This window comes from Humulus lupulus, chromosome 6 (genome assembly GCF_963169125.1).
Source record: "Humulus lupulus chromosome 6, drHumLupu1.1, whole genome shotgun sequence".
Taxonomy (NCBI): Eukaryota; Viridiplantae; Streptophyta; class Magnoliopsida; order Rosales; family Cannabaceae; genus Humulus; species Humulus lupulus.
This window is the reverse complement of record NC_084798.1, coordinates 16,850,586-16,871,512: the sequence shown is the minus strand read 5'-3', so window position 1 is coordinate 16,871,512 and position 20,927 is coordinate 16,850,586. Positions and strand designations below refer to the sequence as shown.

The 20,927-nt window shown below is 36.8% G+C and overlaps 1 protein-coding gene across 2 annotated transcripts; it reads right to left on the bottom strand.

The window, feature by feature from the left end:
• Positions 1-1,152: 1,152 nt before the first annotated feature.
• Positions 1,153-4,745, bottom strand: LOC133783851 (monomethylxanthine methyltransferase 2-like). Of its 2 annotated transcripts, XM_062223466.1 has the most exons (4): positions 4,580-4,745; positions 2,456-2,881; positions 2,077-2,361; positions 1,153-1,693 (listed from the first exon to the last, which is right to left on the bottom strand). In XM_062223466.1, exons 1-4 carry the CDS (start codon positions 4,652-4,654, stop codon positions 1,316-1,318), a joined length of 1,164 nt encoding a protein of 387 aa, XP_062079450.1. In that variant the 5' UTR covers positions 4,655-4,745; the 3' UTR covers positions 1,153-1,315. The 2 variants fall into 2 exon arrangements, with proteins under 2 accessions (XP_062079450.1, XP_062079449.1); XM_062223465.1 differs by lacking the exon at positions 2,077-2,361 and having other exon boundaries at positions 4,580-4,744.
• Between the last annotated feature and the right edge of the window lie 16,182 nt (positions 4,746-20,927).

The following is a 20,927-nucleotide window of genomic DNA, read 5'->3' as shown; positions in this document are numbered from 1 at the left end:
ATCACCTAATTTTAGGGAAGTTTACATAAATATATGTAAATCACAAAAATTATTTGAAATATATGATAAAAAGTCCATTATACAAATACATATACAATTTTGTGGCATTTTTGCAAAACAAGGATGTTGGCCCAATAAACTGTAAATAAACTATCTTTATCTTTAACCCATTGGTATAGACCTAAGGAGAAACTATAGTAAATGACCCAAAATATTAGCATCAAGAAGCTAATGTTATTCTTTTAAAAATTGTAGAGAAATGACCCTTTTACATTGCTGATTATTTAAATTGCCATTTTTTTTATCATTTTATGTATTTATTTAGGAGCGTATGACTTTAATATAGCCATATATGTATATTAGTTTTGTTTAATTAGTTTTTATTTTAAGTTTTTTAAATGTTGTTGGTATATTATTTTTCAACTAGTGTATATGTTTTTTGTGGTATGATATATATATATATTTTATGATAGTTAGTTTCTATTTTATTATACATAATGGTAGTATATAATTTTGTATCATGATATATACATTTTAATGGTAGTATATTTGTTAGTATAGTATATAAATTTTTGAGTAATAATTTTATAAGTTTTATTGGTATATTATTTTTGAACTCAGTACATGTATTTTATGGTATGATATATCATTCAACAACCAATAAAAAATAAAAAAAAATCAAAATAATTTTAAAATAAAAATGAATTAAACAAAACTAATATACATATACCATAATATTAAAATATTTAGAATAAAATAGTAATTTGCAAAATGACATATTTGATAATATGTTATATTAAAAAGGTAGTTATGTTATTTTACTACAAAATTAAAACCATGGACATTAACTTACTTTCACACACTATTAAGAGTCATTTTGCATTAAGCCCCTAGGCCTAAGTCGCCTTTAGCTTGGGCCAGTTTGAGCTCATTGATTGATCATGTTGAAGAACCTATATAAATGTAAAAGCTAAAAGCTAAAAAAAAGTGTTGCTATTTGGCAATTTAAGGTGCCCAACACCACATGAGGTATCACCATATGATTAGTTAGCGATACCACATAATACTTATTTAATTCAAATATGCGGGGCTCGATATTGAATTGCAGTAATAACATAATAACGCCTCTTTGTGGTGTTGGACACCAGTGAATCACCTTTGAAATTCTAAAAAAAAAATAACTTCAAATGGGTTTATAATAATACATTACAAATACATTTAATTAATTTTCATACAATTTTTTTTAAAAAAAAAACTATCAAGCAAACAACTAATAAAAACACACAACAAACAAGTAGCTAGTTCACATGCATAATTATTTTTTTGTCAAGGAAATAACCAAGTTCTTGTGTTGCCATTTTTCTTTGGCCATGGACTCAATAACCTTATAAGCGAGCCTTTGAAATAGTTCATCCATTACAGTTTCTCCAAATTGTTTCACCAAAACAGACTCCAAACCTGCTCTCATGTAATCAGAAATATATTTCCCTCTCTCAAGCTTATCATCATCATCATTGTATTTTTTGTCACTATTTTCAATAGTGATGAAACCTGTGTCCCAAGCAGTTTCAAAAGCATTCAACTTCTGCAGAGAGAAAGACCCTTCTTCTTGAATCACATTTTCCACTTCCTTTTCATTTGGAAAATATAATGGCATGTTGAACTTGTCCAGGCTCTCTGCTTCAATTATATTCTGAAATGGATTTAATAAGTATACATTTAATTACAATTTATAAAATGTGTACAGCATTATTAGATATATGTATGCAAAACCCAAAACCAAGCATAATAATTTGGTGTTTTGTGGCATGTACATATGCATAAGAACTAGAGTTAGCCTTGGCCTATAATACATAGTTATTATCATGATGTATTGTAGGGTTTCAATCTTGGCCTTCAATTTGGTGGATGAGATGGTAGAAGTGAAAGACAAATCAAAACCTTTAAATTTTAGTTGGTGGGCACTTGTTTGTCATTATCAAATAATCTCAAACAGGGAAATTTTTTTGTCATGAGAATGTTTTACTTATAATAACATTATTATTATTAGTTTTCTTAATATTTGTATACACATACCTGCATGGCCATGTCATTTAGTGTCCTTCCCAATATTTCTATAATACTCTTAGGAGAATCACTTTTAGTACTGCTCATAAATGTTAATATCATAACACCACCATTGACTATTTCCTCTGAACGACATCTTAAGAAATATGTGAAATCCTTTCGAAACTGCTCCAAATATACTTTGAAAACTATAGGAGGACTTGTCTCCGAAATGCAAATGTTTCCTTTGTTATGTGCTTCTCTTGTTTGTTCATTTACTAACTCCTTTGGAACATTAATTTGTAATGAGATTAACTATATAATTAGTCTTGTAAGAGAATAATAATAAGGAAAAACTTATTCAATATATATAGTACATGCATACATATATATATATATATATACATACCTGTGACAACCAATGCAAACTATAAGAAGAATGAACAATATGCATGGAATTATTCGGGAAAAGCCTCCCATAAAAGCTCCCCGGCATTGCTGTGATGAAGCAATTAGTACCAAACTTGTCACCCTTTTCTTTCTTCAGCCTCTCATAGAAGCTTGGAAGGGATCGAAAGATGGCATTGAAATCATTCATGGGAAGATCGTTGAGGAAAACTTGGAAAGCTGGTGACTTGTCGATCTGCTGGTTCGAGCGTTGGCATGAAATGGCTTCAATGATGTGGATGATTTCGGACACCACAGTCAGTGTGTTGGGGCTTGAGGAGCAACCCAAGTCTGCTATTCTTAAACACTCTGGGAAGACCTTATTATTGCAATAAGCTTCTGTAATGCTTTCTTTCAGTGTTGGTCTCGCAATTGATATCACCATTCTCTATTGTAATAAAACCAAAATCTGTTATTTACACCATACAGACTAGTTTATACATTTTATGGTCCCTTTATTTTTAAAAATGAATGTGCATATCTAGTGATGAAACTTTCCACAATAGCTGTCAAAAAAGATAAAAGTGATACTTTGTGTTGCAATAAATTTGTTTATAGGTGTATAAGTGTGATAAGCCTATACTTGGATTGACTTAGTTGGACACTGTTAAGAAATTAGTTCAAAACAGTGTACTTGTTAATTATTTTTTTTTCTGTTTTAGCTCTCTTGATTAGTTGCTGTAACAACTTTTCATTTCTTGATTGTAACACTTAACAGTGTATTTCTTTTCTCTATAAATACAATCCAAGTCTCTGAGCCAAGGAATACACTTAGCAGTGTATTTATTTTCTCTATAAATACAATCCAAGTCTCTGAGATTAGTAACTTTTTGCAAAGCTTTAAGACTCTTTCCCTCAAATTGTTCTAAAATAGTTATGCAATTAAAAAGTTCTGCTTTGTTTAGGGATATCAATTTAAACCCCGTGGGGACCCGCCCCTAATGAGGCAGGGGCAGGGAACATGACTTCCGTCCTAAATCCGTCCCGATTACATTGTAATTTATATTTTTAATATAAATATTATTAACAATATATAATATAATATAATATAATAATTTATATAAAAATATATATATTTATTAATGATATAATTTATTGTTTTCTAATTATTTTATATTAAAAAGTATTAATTATTTTAATTTATTTTATCAATTTTAGAAATAAAAATTAAACATTTTTATAAAATGGATACCCAATGGGGCCCCGACCCTGAGATGGGGCAGGGACGAGTCATTCCCGATCGCGCCCCGTTTACATCTCTAGCTTTGTTCGTTTAAAGTGTGAATAAAAATATTGATTTCTTAATAGAATATTACTTTCTGAATGGTTTGTTGAGTCAATGATAAAATTTCTTCATATAATGAATAAAAAGAGTAATTGGGTGCATTAATTGATTTGTTACTATTGCTTTTCAAATAAACTATAATGAAAAAAAAATGCTGGGTTTTCTACATAAATAAATTTTACATTCCATGGCTGCAAACTCAAAGAGACAAGAAAGTCTATGGCTGGAATTTTAATGTTACAGGGAACCCACACAAACTTTGATTTACTTTTTTGGGATTTTCCAGTACATACCCTTGTTTTAAAATTCATATTCCTTGCATATTTCACAATGAAGGTAACAATTTGGGGCAAAAGGACTAACAGTTGCAAGTGTTTGATGAGAATGAGGATTGAAATGCCAAAATATGGAGGTTAGGGATCTAAATGCAAAACACAGAGCAGGTTAAGGTTTTTTTTGCTGCAAAGTCAGCCATTTTTCAAGAACATACAAAATACAGCCCCCTGTATTTGAAAAAAAAATATAAAAATATTGTATGATAAAATTAATTTTTTTTGACAAATCAATAAAAGTAGTTTATTAAGAAATCATATTTCCTACATATTAATTACTTCAAGTAATTTTAAAATATTTGAAAAAATAGTTAAAGATCCATTTCTCCCCGTCTCTCGAATAAAGAGATATATATTTTTAAATTATAGTATTAAAAATTTAATTATGAGTAAAAAATATGAATATAAAGAGAGAGAGAGAGAGAGAAAGAGAGAGATATACATATATAAAAGAGAAGATTGCACATACTTGAAGAGAGGAGTTGTTTGCATAGCTAGCTTGGCCAACACCACTATTCATGTGGAGGACTTGCTCTACTTCCATTATTGCTTTTGCTCTATTTTTCTTTAACTAATAAGAAGAAGATATCCATATTATTGATCAACTTTGATGACTGATATATACCACTCAAGGGACAGAGAACCACTAGGCCACACTGATAAATAAAAAATCATATTTGATATAATATATTTTAAGAAATTTATTTATTATTACTGTGTCCCCACTCAAAACAAATAATTCAAAAAAGGCCATTTCAAATAAATTAATGACATATACAATTATAAAATACTTTTGCTCATCTTCTTATCTTTCGGACATTATAGAGATGCAAATTCAAAAGATTACTACTGTAAATAGAAGATGCCATTCTCATAGGATTATTTCATTAATTTATTAAATTTCTTGCCATAGAAACAGTATTGTATCTCCCTAGCTAGCTTATTAATTAATATGGAATGAGTCTAAGTGCTAACCGTACGTTGAAATATTTTACTAATTCATGAAAAAGTGAAACTTTGAGTGTTCAACCACTTTTTATTTCTAACCACTATAAATGTAAATTTACTCACATCAAAGAATAATTTTTTTCTTAAGTTTTATGAAAATAATCATATTCACATACTCACCTTTCTCAATCTCTAAGTATTCCTCTATCTTATGGCATATCTGTCAACCAAAGTGGATAGTTATAGTTTAAGACTAAACAAATTTATTAACTATACAAAAAGCATCAACTTACTCGTGAAACTATGTCGCACTCCACACTTATTGGAAACTGATTTTGACATGAAATTTTATGATTCTTACCATATTTTTTATGAAATTTTATACAATAAAATCTTTTATATCCCTAGCTTCGAAATTTCCATCCTACTTTTCCACAAACCACCTGATCTCTCACATTCTTTTTCTTGTTTTGCTATATATCTTTGTTATTGTGAAAGAGTCCCACTACTTACTTTCTTGTCTCTCTCTCTTGGGAGTGTTAATGAAATTGGTACCAATAGATTATATTAATTTTTGTTTTGTCATAGCATATATAATTGAGAAAGATCTACATTAAATTATTGCTTAATAAAATATAATTAACATGTATAGATAGATATCACCTTGCTAAATGAAATTGCTCATTCAAGGCTAAAGCTACATATATTTAAAAACGTGGCAGTTGCTACGTACCATCAGCAGTTGCTTCATCACCTTTATTTATATCTTTTTAATTGAGAAATTAATTTAAGCAAATATGCATCCTAACTATACCAACATTTTTACAAACTACACCTTTTTGCAAAATTTTGACCAAACTATACCAAAACCCCCTCTCTTTCCCTCTCCCTTTCAATTTGATCCACCCTCACATAATTTCCCTCATCTCCCATCTCCTCTTTTCTTCACTTTTCTTTCTCTCTTATTAAAATAAAAATACCTAAACCATAATTTTTTTTTATGATTCAAAATCAAATCCAAAACTAATACTCCCAATAACATTCACTTAAAACGCAAATTTATATTTTTTAAACACATTTGTGCATAAATTTTTTGTTTTGATTGCGATTTTTTTATTTTTCAAATATGAAAATCTAAAATCGGTAAAATTTTGAGCAAAAATGATGCTTAATGATGGTCCCATGAAAGTTTAATTTTAGAAGCCAAAACGATGTTAAAAACAATGGTTAATGATGGTCCTATAGAAATTTGATTGAGAAGTTTACATAAATATGAGAAAAATAAACATAGTTTCTATATTTATAGGAAAAAAAATAATTATGCAAATATGGTTATAAGTTTTGGAAAAAAAGTTTAAATTATGACAATTCCATAAAATATAATATATTAACAAAAAAGTCATATCTCTTACAATTATTTTATCCTTTCTCCCTCTCTCCTCTTGGTTCCCTCTTCTCAGCTTTGTCAGCGATGCCACCTCCGCCCCCTGACGGTGACGCCCCTCCGCCTCCTATGCTTCTTCTTCTTCTTCTTCTTCATATTTGGTTTTGTTCTTATATATTATTGTTCTTCTTTTTCACATTTAATTTTGCATTTCAGACCTGATTTTTCATTTCATATTTGATTTTTTTTCCCAAACCTAACTGTAATCGGTTATCATCATGATCTGTTTACGTTTTTTTTGTTCAAATCCAATTTTTTTTAGACCTGACTAAGTAACTAGGTACCATGGCAGTTTTTTTAGAATTAGCTATAACCAATTACGATAACGATCAATTTTTATATATATATATATATTTAGATTTGATTTTTTTTTTCACACTTGACTCTGTAACTAGATACGTACCATCACACTTTTTTTTATATCCATTTTTCTTTTTTCAGACTTGGTTAAGTAACTAGTTACCATCACATCACTGAAAAATAAATATTATTTTGATAGTGGTAACTAGTTACCACCATATAACTAAAAAATTAAACTATATAAAAAAATTAATTGTGGTAACTTACTATCTCAAGAGAAGCAACATGAGAGTTGGAGGAAGACATGCAAAAGAAATAACCCGAGTTATTTGGTAAGGGGGGTATATTGTAGCGAGCCACATTTTTTATTTTATAATTGTTTGAATGGTTGTTTTCTTCCATTTATTTAATTGTTAAGTTAAATAATTGATTTAATTGTTTTTATTTTATTATTTGTGCTTGAGTATTGTGTGTTTGTTTGTCTGCGTGTGAGTGCATGGCAAGTAAGCTGAAGATGCATAGAATTGTGTGTTTGTGTAAGTGCATAACATGTATGATAAGCATGCATGTGGATAGACTTGAACCTAGACTAAATTGTGAGAATAGGGATGATTCCATGTTTAGGGATTTCTATCATAAAGTGAGAAGGTTCTATAGAGCTACTATTCACATGGAGAAAAGGAAACAAATAAGAGAAGAAGAAGAAGAGAGAGAGAGAGAGAGAGAGAGAGAGAGAGAGAGAGAGAGAGAGAGAGAGAGAGAGAGAGAGAGAGAGAGGGTGTGTGGGAGAGGAAATGGAAGAGCGAGGGAATTGTTACCCTATTTGGCTTAGGTTGACTTATTTTCTCTTTATTTATTTTATGTATTTCTTTTATTTCTAAGGCAAAATAAAGAGAATTAAATTTGGGAATGTTTCCCTTTCCCATTAGCTTAGGGTTTCGACTACCATAGGTTTAAAAAGAAAAAAAAAAAGAGCTTGAGTGCTCATTTATATGGTTGTTGCCGAAATCACAAGGGAAAGAGAGGGAAAATAAGTGAAAAGAAAAGAGAAAGAAGAAGGAGAAGAGAAGAAAGAAGAGGCCAAGGCTTAATGTTTTAAGGTTTCATGAGTTTTTCTGTTCTTCTTCTACTTGAATCTAAGCATGGTGAAATTATGGTGATAATAGGTTTGGATTTCACAAAATCAAGAGGAGGAGGTACTATAGTGTTCGGTCATAGTGTACACAAGGTAATAAGAATCCGGTGTTGTTTGTTGTTCTGATTTTGAAACCCCATCTATGTGGGACTTTGTTGGTAAATCATGTTAGGGTTTCTTGTTAAGCATGTGTTGCCATTCTTTTCTCCAAAGTCTAGATTATGTGTATGCTAAAGTGTTGTTTAATTTCATTATTAAATTGTTTATGGATGTGAACTATTTAAGCTGAGAGCTTTTTTACCAAATTTTCTCTCTCGGTGAAACTCATCAGCGCCATGGAAAAATGAGCTAGAATTGGGGGGAAAGCTAAATCGAAGAGCAAGGTCAGGAAAGTTGGACCTTCATCTACTAATAGGGTTATTAAAACTCGATCGATGGATGCCATTTTAGGGGTTCAAGAGCTGGAATTAATAGAGGATAAGAAGGAGGAAGATGTGCGAAGGGCTTCTGCTCCTTCGTTACCAGAAGGTCCATTGCAATGATAGAAAGTTTGCACGAATGTTGAGGATTGGTTATCTGCTTCAAATCAAGCAATGCAGGATGTGGATGTGGGTAAGAATGGTTCATCTATGATTTTACGATCTAGTTCTTCTGACCCGAATAGGACCAGTTATAGTGGAGAGAACTTGGTTGGAAATGATTCTTTTTTGATCCAGGAGAAAAAATCAGGGATTAAAATAGAACTTGAGGATATAGCTGAGGAGGTAACTATTGGCAACCTTCAATTGTATGCTATGTTCTAGGAGCTAATTCCCCAATTCGAGTTCTAGATGGATTTGTGAGGCGTTTATGGAAAGATCATGTGGACAAGGTAGGAATGATTTCTCCTGGTATTTTCATTATTTGATTTCTTTCCCTGGAATTTCGTGATCGAGTTTTGGATGGTGGCTACTTGTTCTTTGGCAAGAAACCTCTGATTATGAAGCCATGGAATTCCGTAGATGACTTCTCTAAAAAGGATATATCTTCAAATTTGACTTGGATACAATTGGGAGGCTTAGACATCAAGTATAGGGGTGATCGGTCGCTTTTTAAGTTTGTGGGGCATATTGGGAAACCGATCCAAGTTGATAACATAACCAAGCATAGAGATCGTCTCTCTTATCCCAGAATTCTTATTGAGGTTAGCATGACTCAGGATTTTCCTTCTCAAAAATGCTTTATGAATGAACTTGATCAGTAAGTGGAACTTCAGGTGGAGTATGAATGGATACCCATTACTTGTAAGCATTGTTCTGGTTTAGGACATGAGTCTCAGTTATGTAGGAAGAGTAAACTAGCTAAACAAGCATGGGTCCCTAAAAAGAGTGAATCAGTGCAGATTTATGGTCAGCCAAATATTGATGCAGAAGGTTTTCACATAGTGACTAAGGGGATTAAGATACATGAACTTGTGGCAAAAGCAACTATAGTGACAAATCAGTTCCATATGCTGGCAGAGGATCATATCACAGTGTTGACTCAAAGGACAAACACTAGAAGGGAGGGGGCGAGATCCCTCTATATTCAAGGGATAGAATACATTGTTGGAATGTACGAGAGATTAACAGCCAACATAAGCATCGAGAGATTAAGCAATTAATTCTTTCAAAGTGTGTTGGTCTGGTTAGTCTTCTCGGAACAAAATTGAAAAATAAAAATATCTCTTTATACTAGTTTATTTTCTGGTTGGTGTTTTACTAATAACAATCCTTGGATTGATAAAGGCAAAATAATAGTAGCTTAGAATCCGAAAATGTACACTCTTGATATTAGAGTTTGTACTACTCAATTGATACATTGTTTGGCTCAAGTACCAAATCAGACAGGAAGTTTTTTTTATCACCTTTTTGTATGGCCTTAATGATGAATTGTCTAGGGAAAATTTGTGGAAAGATATGTAGGAGTTGGCCTTATCCATTGCTGAACCTTGGATGGTGGTAGGGGACTTCAGTGAGATTCTTTATCACCATGAAAGAATAGGTAAAAAGGTCAACACCAAATCCTTTACCAGTTTTCAAGATTGTTTGTCGTCTTGTCAATTGGAAGATTTAAAGTTCTCAGGGTGTTTCTATACTTGGAACAATAAACAGAAGGCAGAGGAGAGGTGTAATGATCCAACTACTCTAGACTTTGGACCATTAATGAAAACTACACATAGACCCTAATCCTTAATAGAACTTACAAGTGAAAAGATCATAACTTTATTAAAAACTTGTAAAAATAAAGGTTAAACTTACATAAAACTCAAAGTAGGATATGGGATCCCATTGTTTTAAAATCAAAACATAACATAATTGTAATTAAAAGAGATTATATAAATAAGTGCGGAAAAATACACATAAGAACATAAGTAAAGACTTCATCCTCGAATCGAAACTCTCGGCTCTTTGAATCCATTCCGCCTCAATACACATGCCCAAAACTACCAAGAACCTTTCCCGCCACTAAAGCTATTTTCCTGCACATATAAACAAAAAGGAGTGAGCCTAATGCCCAGCAAGGAAAATATAACATATAACCATATACATAAAATTCATAATGTAACATAAAACATATCATAACACTTATGTCACATACATACTATAATGGCCATTATTACTTGGGGTCCCATAAACTAAACAAGTCATATGCCCATTAGATTAGTGGGGCTTGCTAGCTAAGCAAGTCATATGCCCAAGTCTACAAACATACTTAACATAGCATATTACATAACATAAAATCATAAGTTAACATATAAAATCACAAAACACATAAATCCTAGCCTATTTTCCTTACCAAAATAACCGGGATATGAGAACTAATTTGGGACCTTGGAACACTCCTAAAAACCATTTATAATAGGGTGAGTATCTTGAAGAAAAGGGATGAAAGTGATGAAGGAAATATACTATCAAAATATACTTACCAAAAACCTTGTGCTCAAGAACTTAGATTTCCAAACCAAGAATAGGAATAAGGTTAGAATACTGAGTATAAGACTATGAGAACTTTAAAGAAAATAATACAGAAATGGACTAGAGTTTGGGATACCTTGAGTACTTCTATGGCCAATCTAAACCTTGAACCGAAATGTGAATAGAACCTTACTTCCCAAGTGTTTGGTAAGCTTATAGTGATCAAGCTTATAATTCCCAACCCAAGTGTTTACACTCTCACACCAACCTAGCAACTTGCAGCCTCTGAACTTAGCTTAATAGATGAATAAATGGCTGAGTACTAGGTCCTATTTATAGAGTTTAGGAATGAAAAGATCTTCATTTAACTTGAATAAAAATAATAGCTTTTTAAGTGAAAAATATTTGAATTATCGTTCAGCAGAGGCTGAAGACTTGTTCAGAAAGATGCTGGACTTATCAAGAGGTTGAAGGTTTGAATGGAGAAAATTTTCAAAATGTTTCAAAATACACTGAAGGAGGCGATATATCGCCCCCTGTAGGCGATATATCGCCTGGGCCAGTATGCCCGAGGCAATCGTGCAACGTTTCGTGTTTTTCGTATCTTCGTGCTGCGATATATCGCCCCTATAGCTGCGATATATCGGCATACGCTGAATATTTAAACATGAAATTACACATTTTTAGCTTAATTTGAATTGAGTAAACAACCTTGACTAAGCCCTCTAACGTTTTCAAAGCTGCTGACTGACCTTAGGATATTCAAATTTTAACCTTAATAAATTTATTCCTCAAAATACTTAATCATTATTAAACATACACTTGACATGTGCTATTATCTTATTGGGTATCATCTAAACCTTATAATATAATAAATATTACTCTCAATATCAGTCATATTAATCAAACCTTAGGTTAAAATTAATATTCTTAAACTATAGGTTAAACTTAGAAAATCTACAAGTGTTACTATGAGTGTCCAAATAAATCCCAGTCTGAACCAAAAATCCACAATCATAAAGATAATACTATATAGCTAAGTAAAGTTCTTGGACTCTACAATTCTCCCCTACTAAAAAGAATTTCGTCCTCGAAATTTACTTACCAAATAACTCCGGATACCGGCCTTGCATGTCCTCCTCCAACTCCCACGTTGCCTCTCGTTCAGAAATATTGCTCCATATGACTTTGACTATAGGAAAGCTCTTGGACTGTAACTACTTCATCCCCCTATCCAGGATGCTAACCGGTCGTTCCTCGTAACTTAAGTCTTTCTGGAGTGCTATTGTATCGTACTTGAGGACGTGAGATGGGTCTGACACATATTTGCGTAGCATCGAGATGTGGAACATGTTGTGACTATCTGCTAATGCTGGCGGTAGGGCTAGTCTATATGCAACTGCTCCCACTTTGTCTAATATTTCAAAAGAACCTATGAATCGGGGACTAAGCTTGCCTTTCTTCCCAAACCGCTTTACACCTTTCATAGGAGAATCTTCAAGAAGACTTGATCTCCGACTTGGAATTCCACATCGCATCGCTTGGCATCCGCATAACTTTTTTGACGGCTTTGAGTAGCAAGCATACACTATCTAATAAGCGCTACTGCTTCTTGAGCTTGTCTAACAGCTTCAGGACCTAGTAGCTGCCTTTCTTCTACCTCGTCCCAGTGCAACGGTGATTGACACCTTCTTCCATATAGAAACTCATAAGGTGCCATCCCGATCATTGACTGGTAGCTGTTGTTGTAGGAGAACTCTATCAATGGTAAGTACTTATTCCATGACCCTCCGAAATCAAGTACACACGCGCGTAGCATATCCTCTAAAATCTGAATCATACGCTCGGACTGCCCATCTGTCTGAGGATGAAAAGCTGTACTAAGACTTAACTTAGTACCCATAGCTTGCTGTAAACTTCCCCAAAATCTCGATGTAAACACCGACCCTCTATCTGACACTATTTTCTTGGGGATCCCATGCAACCGTACTATCTCTTGGATATAGATGTCTGCATATTGGTCTGCCGTGTATGAAGTCTTAACAGGCAGGAAATGAGCCGGCTTGGTTAGTCTATCTATTATTATCCAAGCGGAATCATGCTGCTTATTCATCTTTGGAAAGCCCGTCACGAAGTCCATAGCTATATCGTCCCACTTCCATTTTGGTACGCTAAGCGGTTGCAATAAGCCTGCAGGCCGCTGATGCTCTGCTTTCACTTGCTGGCATATAAGACACTTAGATACAAACTCTGCTATGTCCTTCTTCATCCCTGGCCACCAATAGATTGCCCTGATGTCATGAGTCATCTTAGTAGACCCTGGGTGAACTGAGTACGGGGTACTGTGCGCTTTTTCCAGAATCGTCTTCTTAATACTTTGATAATTTGGCACGCATACCCGATCCTTATATCTCAATAAACCTTGGATAGATATTGAGAAATCTGTAGTCTTGCCTTCTCTGACTGTATCCATGTGTACTACTAGTGTGTCGTCATGTCCCTGACCAATCCGTATATCCTCTAGCAGATTCGATTGGATAGACAAGTTAGCCAGCTTGCCTACAACTACTTCTATTCCGGCACTGATCAGCTCCTGCTGTAGCGGCTTTTCTATTCCGGCTAAAGCTGCTAAATTCCCATAACCTTTCCTACTAAGCGCATCGGCAACTACGTTCGCCTTCCCCGGGTGGTATAGGATTTCGTAGTCGTAATCCTTTACTAACTCCAACCACCTGTGCTGTCTCATGTTGAGCTCCTTTTGAGTAAAGAAGTACTTTAAACTCTTGTGGTCCATATAAATCTAGCACCGTTCTCCGTAAAGATAATGGCACCAGATTTTTAATGCAAAGACCACCGCTGCCAACTCCATATCGTGAGTTGGATAGCGCTGCTCGTACTCCTTCAACTGCCGTGAGGCGTAGGCTATCACCTTATCATTTTGCATCAGCACGCAACCAAATCCTTGCTTTGATGCATCGCAGTAGACTATGAAATTATCGTTGGGTGTCGGTACACAAAGTACTGGTGCTGAGCAAAGCTTATCCTTAAGCAACTGGAAACTTTCTTCACACTTATCATTCTAGTTGAATCATTGTTGTTTTCGGGTCAGGTTGGTGAGCGGAGTGGTTATCTTTGAAAAGCCCTCTACAAACTTCCTATAATAACCTGCTAACCCTAGAAAGCTTCTTACTTCAGATGCGTTCTTTGGTCTGGGCCAATCCTTTACGACCTCTATCTTTGAGGGGTCTACTGCAACTCCGTCTTTTGATTTAATGTGCCTGAGGAACGCCACTTGCGAAAGCCAAAATTCACATTTCTTGAACTTGGCGTAGAGTTGATGCTCCTTTAATCGTGTCAAGATCAACCTCAAATGTCCCTCGTGCTCTACTTCATCCTTGGAGTATACTAAGATATCGTCGATGAATACAACGACAAATTTATCTAAGTAGTCCTTGAAGACCCTATTCATCAAGTCCATAAACGCGGCTGGTGCGTTAGTAAGACCAAAGGACATAACCAGGAACTCGTAATGTCCATAACGAGTCCTAAAGGATATCTTAGGAATATCTTCTCCCTTTACTTTGAGCTGATGATACCCGGACCGTAAATCGATCTTTGAAAATACGGTCGCACCTCAGAGTTGATCAAACAAATCGTCAATTCGGGGTAGCAGGTACTTATTCTTGATTGTCACCTTATTCAGCTCGCGATAATCTATACATATTTGCATGCTTCCATCCTTCTTCTTCACAAATAGTACCGGTGCTCCCCATAGTGAATGGCTCGTTCTAATGAAACCCAAGTCTAAGAGTTCTTCTAACTACTTCTTTAACTCCTTGAGTTTGGTAGGAGCCATCCAGTATGGTGCCTTGGAGGTAGGCTCAGTGCCCAGTACTAATTCGATTGTGAAGTCAATTTCCCGCGTCGGCGGCAATCCTGGCAAGTTGTCAGGAAATACCTCTAGAAATTCCCTTACAATATGTACATCTCCGACCTTTAGTGGTGTTCCCTTTACCACATGCTTAACACTAGCTAAGAATGTGTGACATCCTTTTTCTATCATCCTCTGAGCTTTGAGTGATGAAATAAGCAGCGTATGTAGTCCTAAAAATTTTCCCATATAGCATCGTTTCTGACTGTCAGGAGTCTCGAACATCACTTGCTTACGTCTGCTATCGATGGTTACGCCATGCCTTGCTAGCCAGTCCATTCTTAATATCATGTCAAAATATTTAATCTCTAGTTCTATCAGGTCTCCTTCTAGTTCTACGTCCTCAATTTTGATTGGTATGCCTCGTACTATCCGTGATGATAGGACTACTTCACCCGAAGGCAACTATGTCACAAACCTAGTTCTACAAGGTTTGTCTAATTTCTCTATCATTCCTAACGAGATATACGAGTATATTGCTCCCAAATCAAGCGATACTAGAACATATACTATCGAGGATAGGAATCTGACCTATAACTGCTTGTTACTAGCATTGGCTCCTCCCTGGGTTAAGGCAAAGACTTTGGTCTGGAACCATCGTTTAATCCTTTTTCTCCTTCTACTTGAGCTGTGGACATTCCTTCTTTCGATGACATTCCTAACCACAGTTGAAGCATCCCTTGATGTTTGCATGACATTCCCCAAGACGTTTCTTTTGGCCCTTAGAGCATTGCGGGTATTCTACATAACCCAACTTATTGCCTCCATTATTTGTCTGTGCTCTTTTATCACCATTGGGTTGCTTATCATCTGGATGCCTTCTCTTCTGACCATTACTATTACTATTGCTATGCTGACAGCTGTTGTTTTTTGACCATTTTGAGGTTGACCCTGCTGTTTAGGCTCAGGCATACTAGCCTTCTCCTTACTAACATTCGCCTGAAGCATTTCTACTTCTATTTTCGTTTCTAGAACATTGGCATAGGTAGTATTTCCCGGGTTTGCTAACTTAACCCCTAATTCAATCTTTGGTCTAAGTCCTCTAATGAACTTGGTCACCCTCATAAAGTCAGTTGGAACCAACTCTGGTGCAAACTTGGCTAATCTGTCGAACTGCCGAGCATATTCTACTACCGTTAAGTTGCCCTGCTTCAAACTAGCGAACTCCTCGACCCTTATAGTGATGACTGCCGAGTTGTAATACTTCTTGTGGAACAGCTCCACAAATCTTGTCCATGTCACAGTGGCGACATTGTTAGTCTGCTGAACTAAGTCCCACCATATTCTAACATCCTTCTTAAGCAGAGAAGAAATGCAGGATATGCGGTTCGCGTTGCCGAGATTCATATGTGCTAGGATCGACTCCACATTTCTGAACCATTCTTCTGCCTTAAAGGGTTTTGTTGTCCCTTCAAAGTTTGGAGCGTGTTTGTAACACCCTAAGTTGCTAATAAGGTTTAGGACCTTGATTAGCGTGCCTGGAGGGCAATGGGTGAAATAATATGATAATATATGAATTTAAATGAATATGTCATTAGAATGCATGTTTAGGTAGTATAAATATGCATGTGAGCCCCATTTGCATGATAGGGGTAAATTGGTAATTTTAGCCCGTTGAGAGCATAAATGTGATAATTATATTATGTGATTTGTACCACGTGAATGTGGTGATACTAATGTGATGCATGTGCCGAGACGGTCCTAGAGAGCTAGATAACTCAAAAGTCACAACGGGATTTTATACCCGGCTCGGGATGAGCCCAGGGGTGTTTTGGGGATTTTGTAAATTTAGTTCTTGTGAGTTAATGGTAACTGGTAACTTGTGCAACAGTTAGTAACTGCTGGGAGTAACAAATTCAGATGGAGAAATGGTAGAATTGTAATGTAAGTGAAAGGACAAGAGTGCCCTTGAGGTTTAGCTAGGAGAGGATAACTATGGGAGGATAGGATAGTGATTTGGCAAGATAAAGAACCTTCAGCTGGGGGAAAGATCATTTACGTTATTTTCACTTGGGCAATTGGGTTTATGCTGAAATTTGAGGAAATCCAGAAGAAAAGAGAAGAAGAGGAAGGCTGAAGTTGGGAGACCTAGGAGGAGAGTTTTTGGTGGTTCAAGGCAACTAAGTTGAGCATAAGCCAAGATTATTCAGAGGTAAGGATTTGTCTATGTTTTGTTTAAGTTTCAAGTCTGGTTTTTAGAGAATAAGCATGAAATTGAAAGAGGATGGTGGCTGGTTTTATATGGAATTCAGAGTTGTGATAATCAAAAGGAAGGTGACTTGAAGCTAGAGTTGAGGAGAAATCAAGTTGGGTTCTTGACTGAGGTAAGTGTTTATCATGTTTGAGTTTCATATCTGGTTTGGTTTGAGATGTTAGAGCATGGTTTATACTTATCAAGCTTTGGTTTAGGTCTTAGGAGTTATGGTTTTAATTTCTGAAATCTTTAATTCAAGTGTGGATTTTGAGTGTAAGTGGGTAATTGAGCTTGTTGTTGAGTTTATAGTTTGTTAAATGGTTTTTTTTTTTGGGTTTTGAATTGGTTTTGGGGCTTAGGTATGAGTTTGGGATGATTTGGGTGGTTTTGGCTCGGGGAAATGCAAGGGAAAAACCCAGATTTTTGGGTTCGCGAAGGAGCACCGCGGCCCTGTTCTTGGGCGCCGCGGCGCGAGGCTGTTTCTGAGCAGGGGAGGCTCTCTGACTTGCTGGGCGCCGCAGCCCTCTAGGGCAGTGCCACGACGCTAGGCCATTTTCAGAACATGAGATTTTGTATTTTTTAGCTTTTCCTCCGGGGGTTCGGGGGATGTCTTTGGTGTATTGTTTTAGGGATTTGGAGGTTCCGAGAGTGTGGGATTGTCCTCGGAAAGTGGATTTGGATTGGTTAGCATTAAAGGGTGTTTTATATGTGCTGTGAATAGGTCTTTGGAGAGGCTCGGGTTAGAGGACCGTGCTCGCGGCTTTGGGGCATCGGAAGCTCGGGATACAGGTAAGAAAACTGTAGCACCCGTAGAGCAGGGCTTGGGCCCATATAATTGTTCTAGGGTGCGGCCCTAAATTGTATCATTGCTAGGATATAGCTTAATATGAATGATTGTACATTTGATTGTTATTTGAGAATGCTAAATATGGTAAAAGCAGAATGAACGGCGAAAGGCCGAGAACGGCAGTGGGGCCGGGAATACCACTTAGCACATGGAGTGCTCGTGGCTAGGGTGAGACCCCAATGGATACATGGGATATCCTTATGGTGTAGACCGAGATCCCAGGCTTTGGTAACGCTTTTGGGACGACATGGCCGTATATGTGTTAGATTATATCGACTGTCTGACTAGATTTGAGATATCTGCTGTAATGACTGTATATTATGCATATGTTATGTACTGTTTGAGTTTTCTTGCTGAGCTTCGGCTCACGGGTGCTCTGTGTTGCAGGTAAGGGCAAAGAGAAGGCCAACCAGCCATGAATACGGAGAGCGTGGGAGCGGCGCGTACATGTTCGGCCTGCCCAACTTCCTTGGTTGGGAATATTTTTGAGAAATGGCTGTATAAACCCTAGTTTTGATGGTTAATTACTTATAAACTTGTTTTGAGTTGTAAATATTTTATAAACTGAATTATGGGATCCCGAACGTTAAACTCTTGAACTTTTAATAAAATAGAGTACTTTTTAAAGATTACAGCCTAGACTTTCACTTAATCACACTTTTGTTTTTAAAAACCTCATTTAGCGAGTTGATTGCACATTTTAACCTCACTTAGTAACGGATCTAAGGTGGTAGGGCGTTACAACTTGGTATCAGAGCGAGCCAAGGTTTATTGGTTCTAGAGACTGACTGAACACGTACGTACACTGCCATTGAAAAGCTCGACTCAGGGTTGATTATTATGGTTGATTGTTATACTTGAATATGTGTGTTTGGTTATCCTGGTTGCCTGCTTAGTTTATAAAGAGCATGATAAGTGAAATAACATATGCATGATGTCAGGGCAAGGCCCGTTGTGTGTTATATGCTATTTGTGTTACATTTGGATTATTGGTCTTGGTTGATTGGTGAGAATGGGAGGTGGAATTGGATTTTGTTATCATGTCTGATAAGCGGTGTCACTGATTGCAGGCATATAGTTATAATGCCTCGGCAATCATCTAGACTCCGCGACAATCGGGCCGAGGATGACAATTAGGGTCAGGACCCTCCACCTGCCCCACAAAACTGGCAGTAGATATTGGCTGAAATGGAGGCTAGACTATAGAGAACAGAGGAAGAACTCCGTTAGATGAGGCAACAGGTCCCTCCGCAGGTTACATGGTTGCCAATACAGCAGAATGTGGCGCCAGTGCCAGTTCAGGCTGTGACTGAGAACAGGTGGGAACCCCTGTACGAAAGATTCAGGAAGTAACAACCTCCTACCTTTGAGGGTGGATCGGACCCACTGTGGGAAGAGCAGTGGATGAACATGATTTCCTTGATCCTAGACGTTATGAGGGTTGAGGGAAGTGAGAGGGTAGCTTGTGCTAGCTACATGTTTAGGGATGATGCCCGCATCTGGTGGGATGTGGTGAGACAGCGGAGGAATGTTGCAGACATGACATGGGAAGAATTTAAGAGTGTCTTCAATGAGAAATACTACAACATAGCAGTTCGAGCTGCGAAGGTTGATGAGTTTATCAACCTGACTCAGAACAGGTTATCAGTTACAGAGTATGCCTTGAGGTTCGAAAAATTGGCGAAGGTTGCGCCAGATCTAGTGCCGACAGATGCGGCTAGGAGAGACAGATTTATACAGGGATTGAATACGATGATTGCCCGTGACGTGAAGATTACATTGGTTCTAGAGACTACTACTTATGCACAAGTAGTGGATAAGGCCCTTACTATTGAGAGGGCTGAGGATCAGATATGGAAGGACAGCGCTGTTAGGCGCGATGCCAGGAGGACGGTGCCTCCTTTCGTTGGGTCTAGTCGGGGCAGTGGCCCCAGTGAGCAGAAAAGAAGGATTCCAGATTCATTCACTCCTAGTTCTGATAGGAGAGTGCGGGGTTCTGTTGGTGGCCGCCAGGGCAGTGGTGACAATTGGAGGAGTTTTCCAGTGTGTCCTCGGTGCAGGTGACGACATCAGGGTGAGTGCCAGATTAGGGCATGCTTTGTCTGTGGGAGTGCCAACCATTTGAAGAAATACTGCCCACAAATTAAGAAGGAAGAGCCAAAGCAAGGAGACAGTCTCGCTCATGCCAGGGTATTCGCTTTGACTCAGACTGAGGCGGAGGGTAGTCCCTCAGTTGTGACAGGTCAGATCTCTAGCGCTGGTTCTTTGTATGCTCATTGATTGATTCAGGGGCTACCCACTCATTTGTATCTGCTAGGGTGATAGACCAGCTTTGTAGACCTAGTATTTTGTATGCTAGGAATTTTCAGACTTTGTTGCCAACAGGAGAACTGGTAGTCTCTAGGAGATGGGTTAGACCATTACCAGTAGAGATAGATGGTAGGGAACTGTTTGTTGATCTGGTTGAACTAGATATGGATGATTTTGATATGATATTAGGGATGGATTGGTTAATGAGGTATGGAGCAACGATTGATTGCAAGCGGCATATGGTGACTTTTGAACCGGAAGGTGAGGTGCCTTTTGTATTTGTGGGGACGGTGAATGGACCGCGAATGCCTATGATTTTAGCACTAAAGGCTAGAGACCTGATGCAGGAAGGCTGCATAGGATTCCTAGTGAGCATTGTAGATACTTCTAAGGTGGTAACAGTGGGACCGAATGAAACCAGGTTGGTATGTGAGTTTCCAGACTTATTTCCAGCGGACTTGCCGGAGTTGCCGCCACAATGGGAGATTGAGTTTGTCATAGAGTTGGCACCGGGGGTAGAGCCAGTTTCCAGGGTGCCCTATAGAATGGCTCCAGCGGAGTTAAAGGAATTAAAGATTCAGTTACAAGAGTTATTGGATCTGGGGTTCATTAGACCGAGTTTCTCGCCATGGGGTGCTCCAGTGATGTTTGTTAAGAAGAAGGATGGGTCGCTTAGGATGTGCATTGACTACACGGAGTTGAATAAGCTAACCATTAAGAACAAGTATCCACTGCCTAGGATTGATGATCTATTTGATCAGCTTCAAGGGAG

Bases quoted from the DNA above. Each gene is read 5' to 3' on its own strand.
- LOC133783851 (XM_062223466.1), bottom strand. From the start codon at position 4,654: ATGGAAGTAGAGCAAGTCCTCCACATGAATAGTGGTGTTGGCCAAGCT. The intron at 2,882-4,579 runs GTATGTGCAATC...TTATTACAATAG, and splicing joins CAAACAACTCCTCTCTTCAA to AGAATGGTGATATCAATTGC. The intron at 1,694-2,076 runs GTATGTGTATAC...AATCCATTTCAG, and splicing joins TAAATGACATGGCCATGCAG to AATATAATTGAAGCAGAGAG.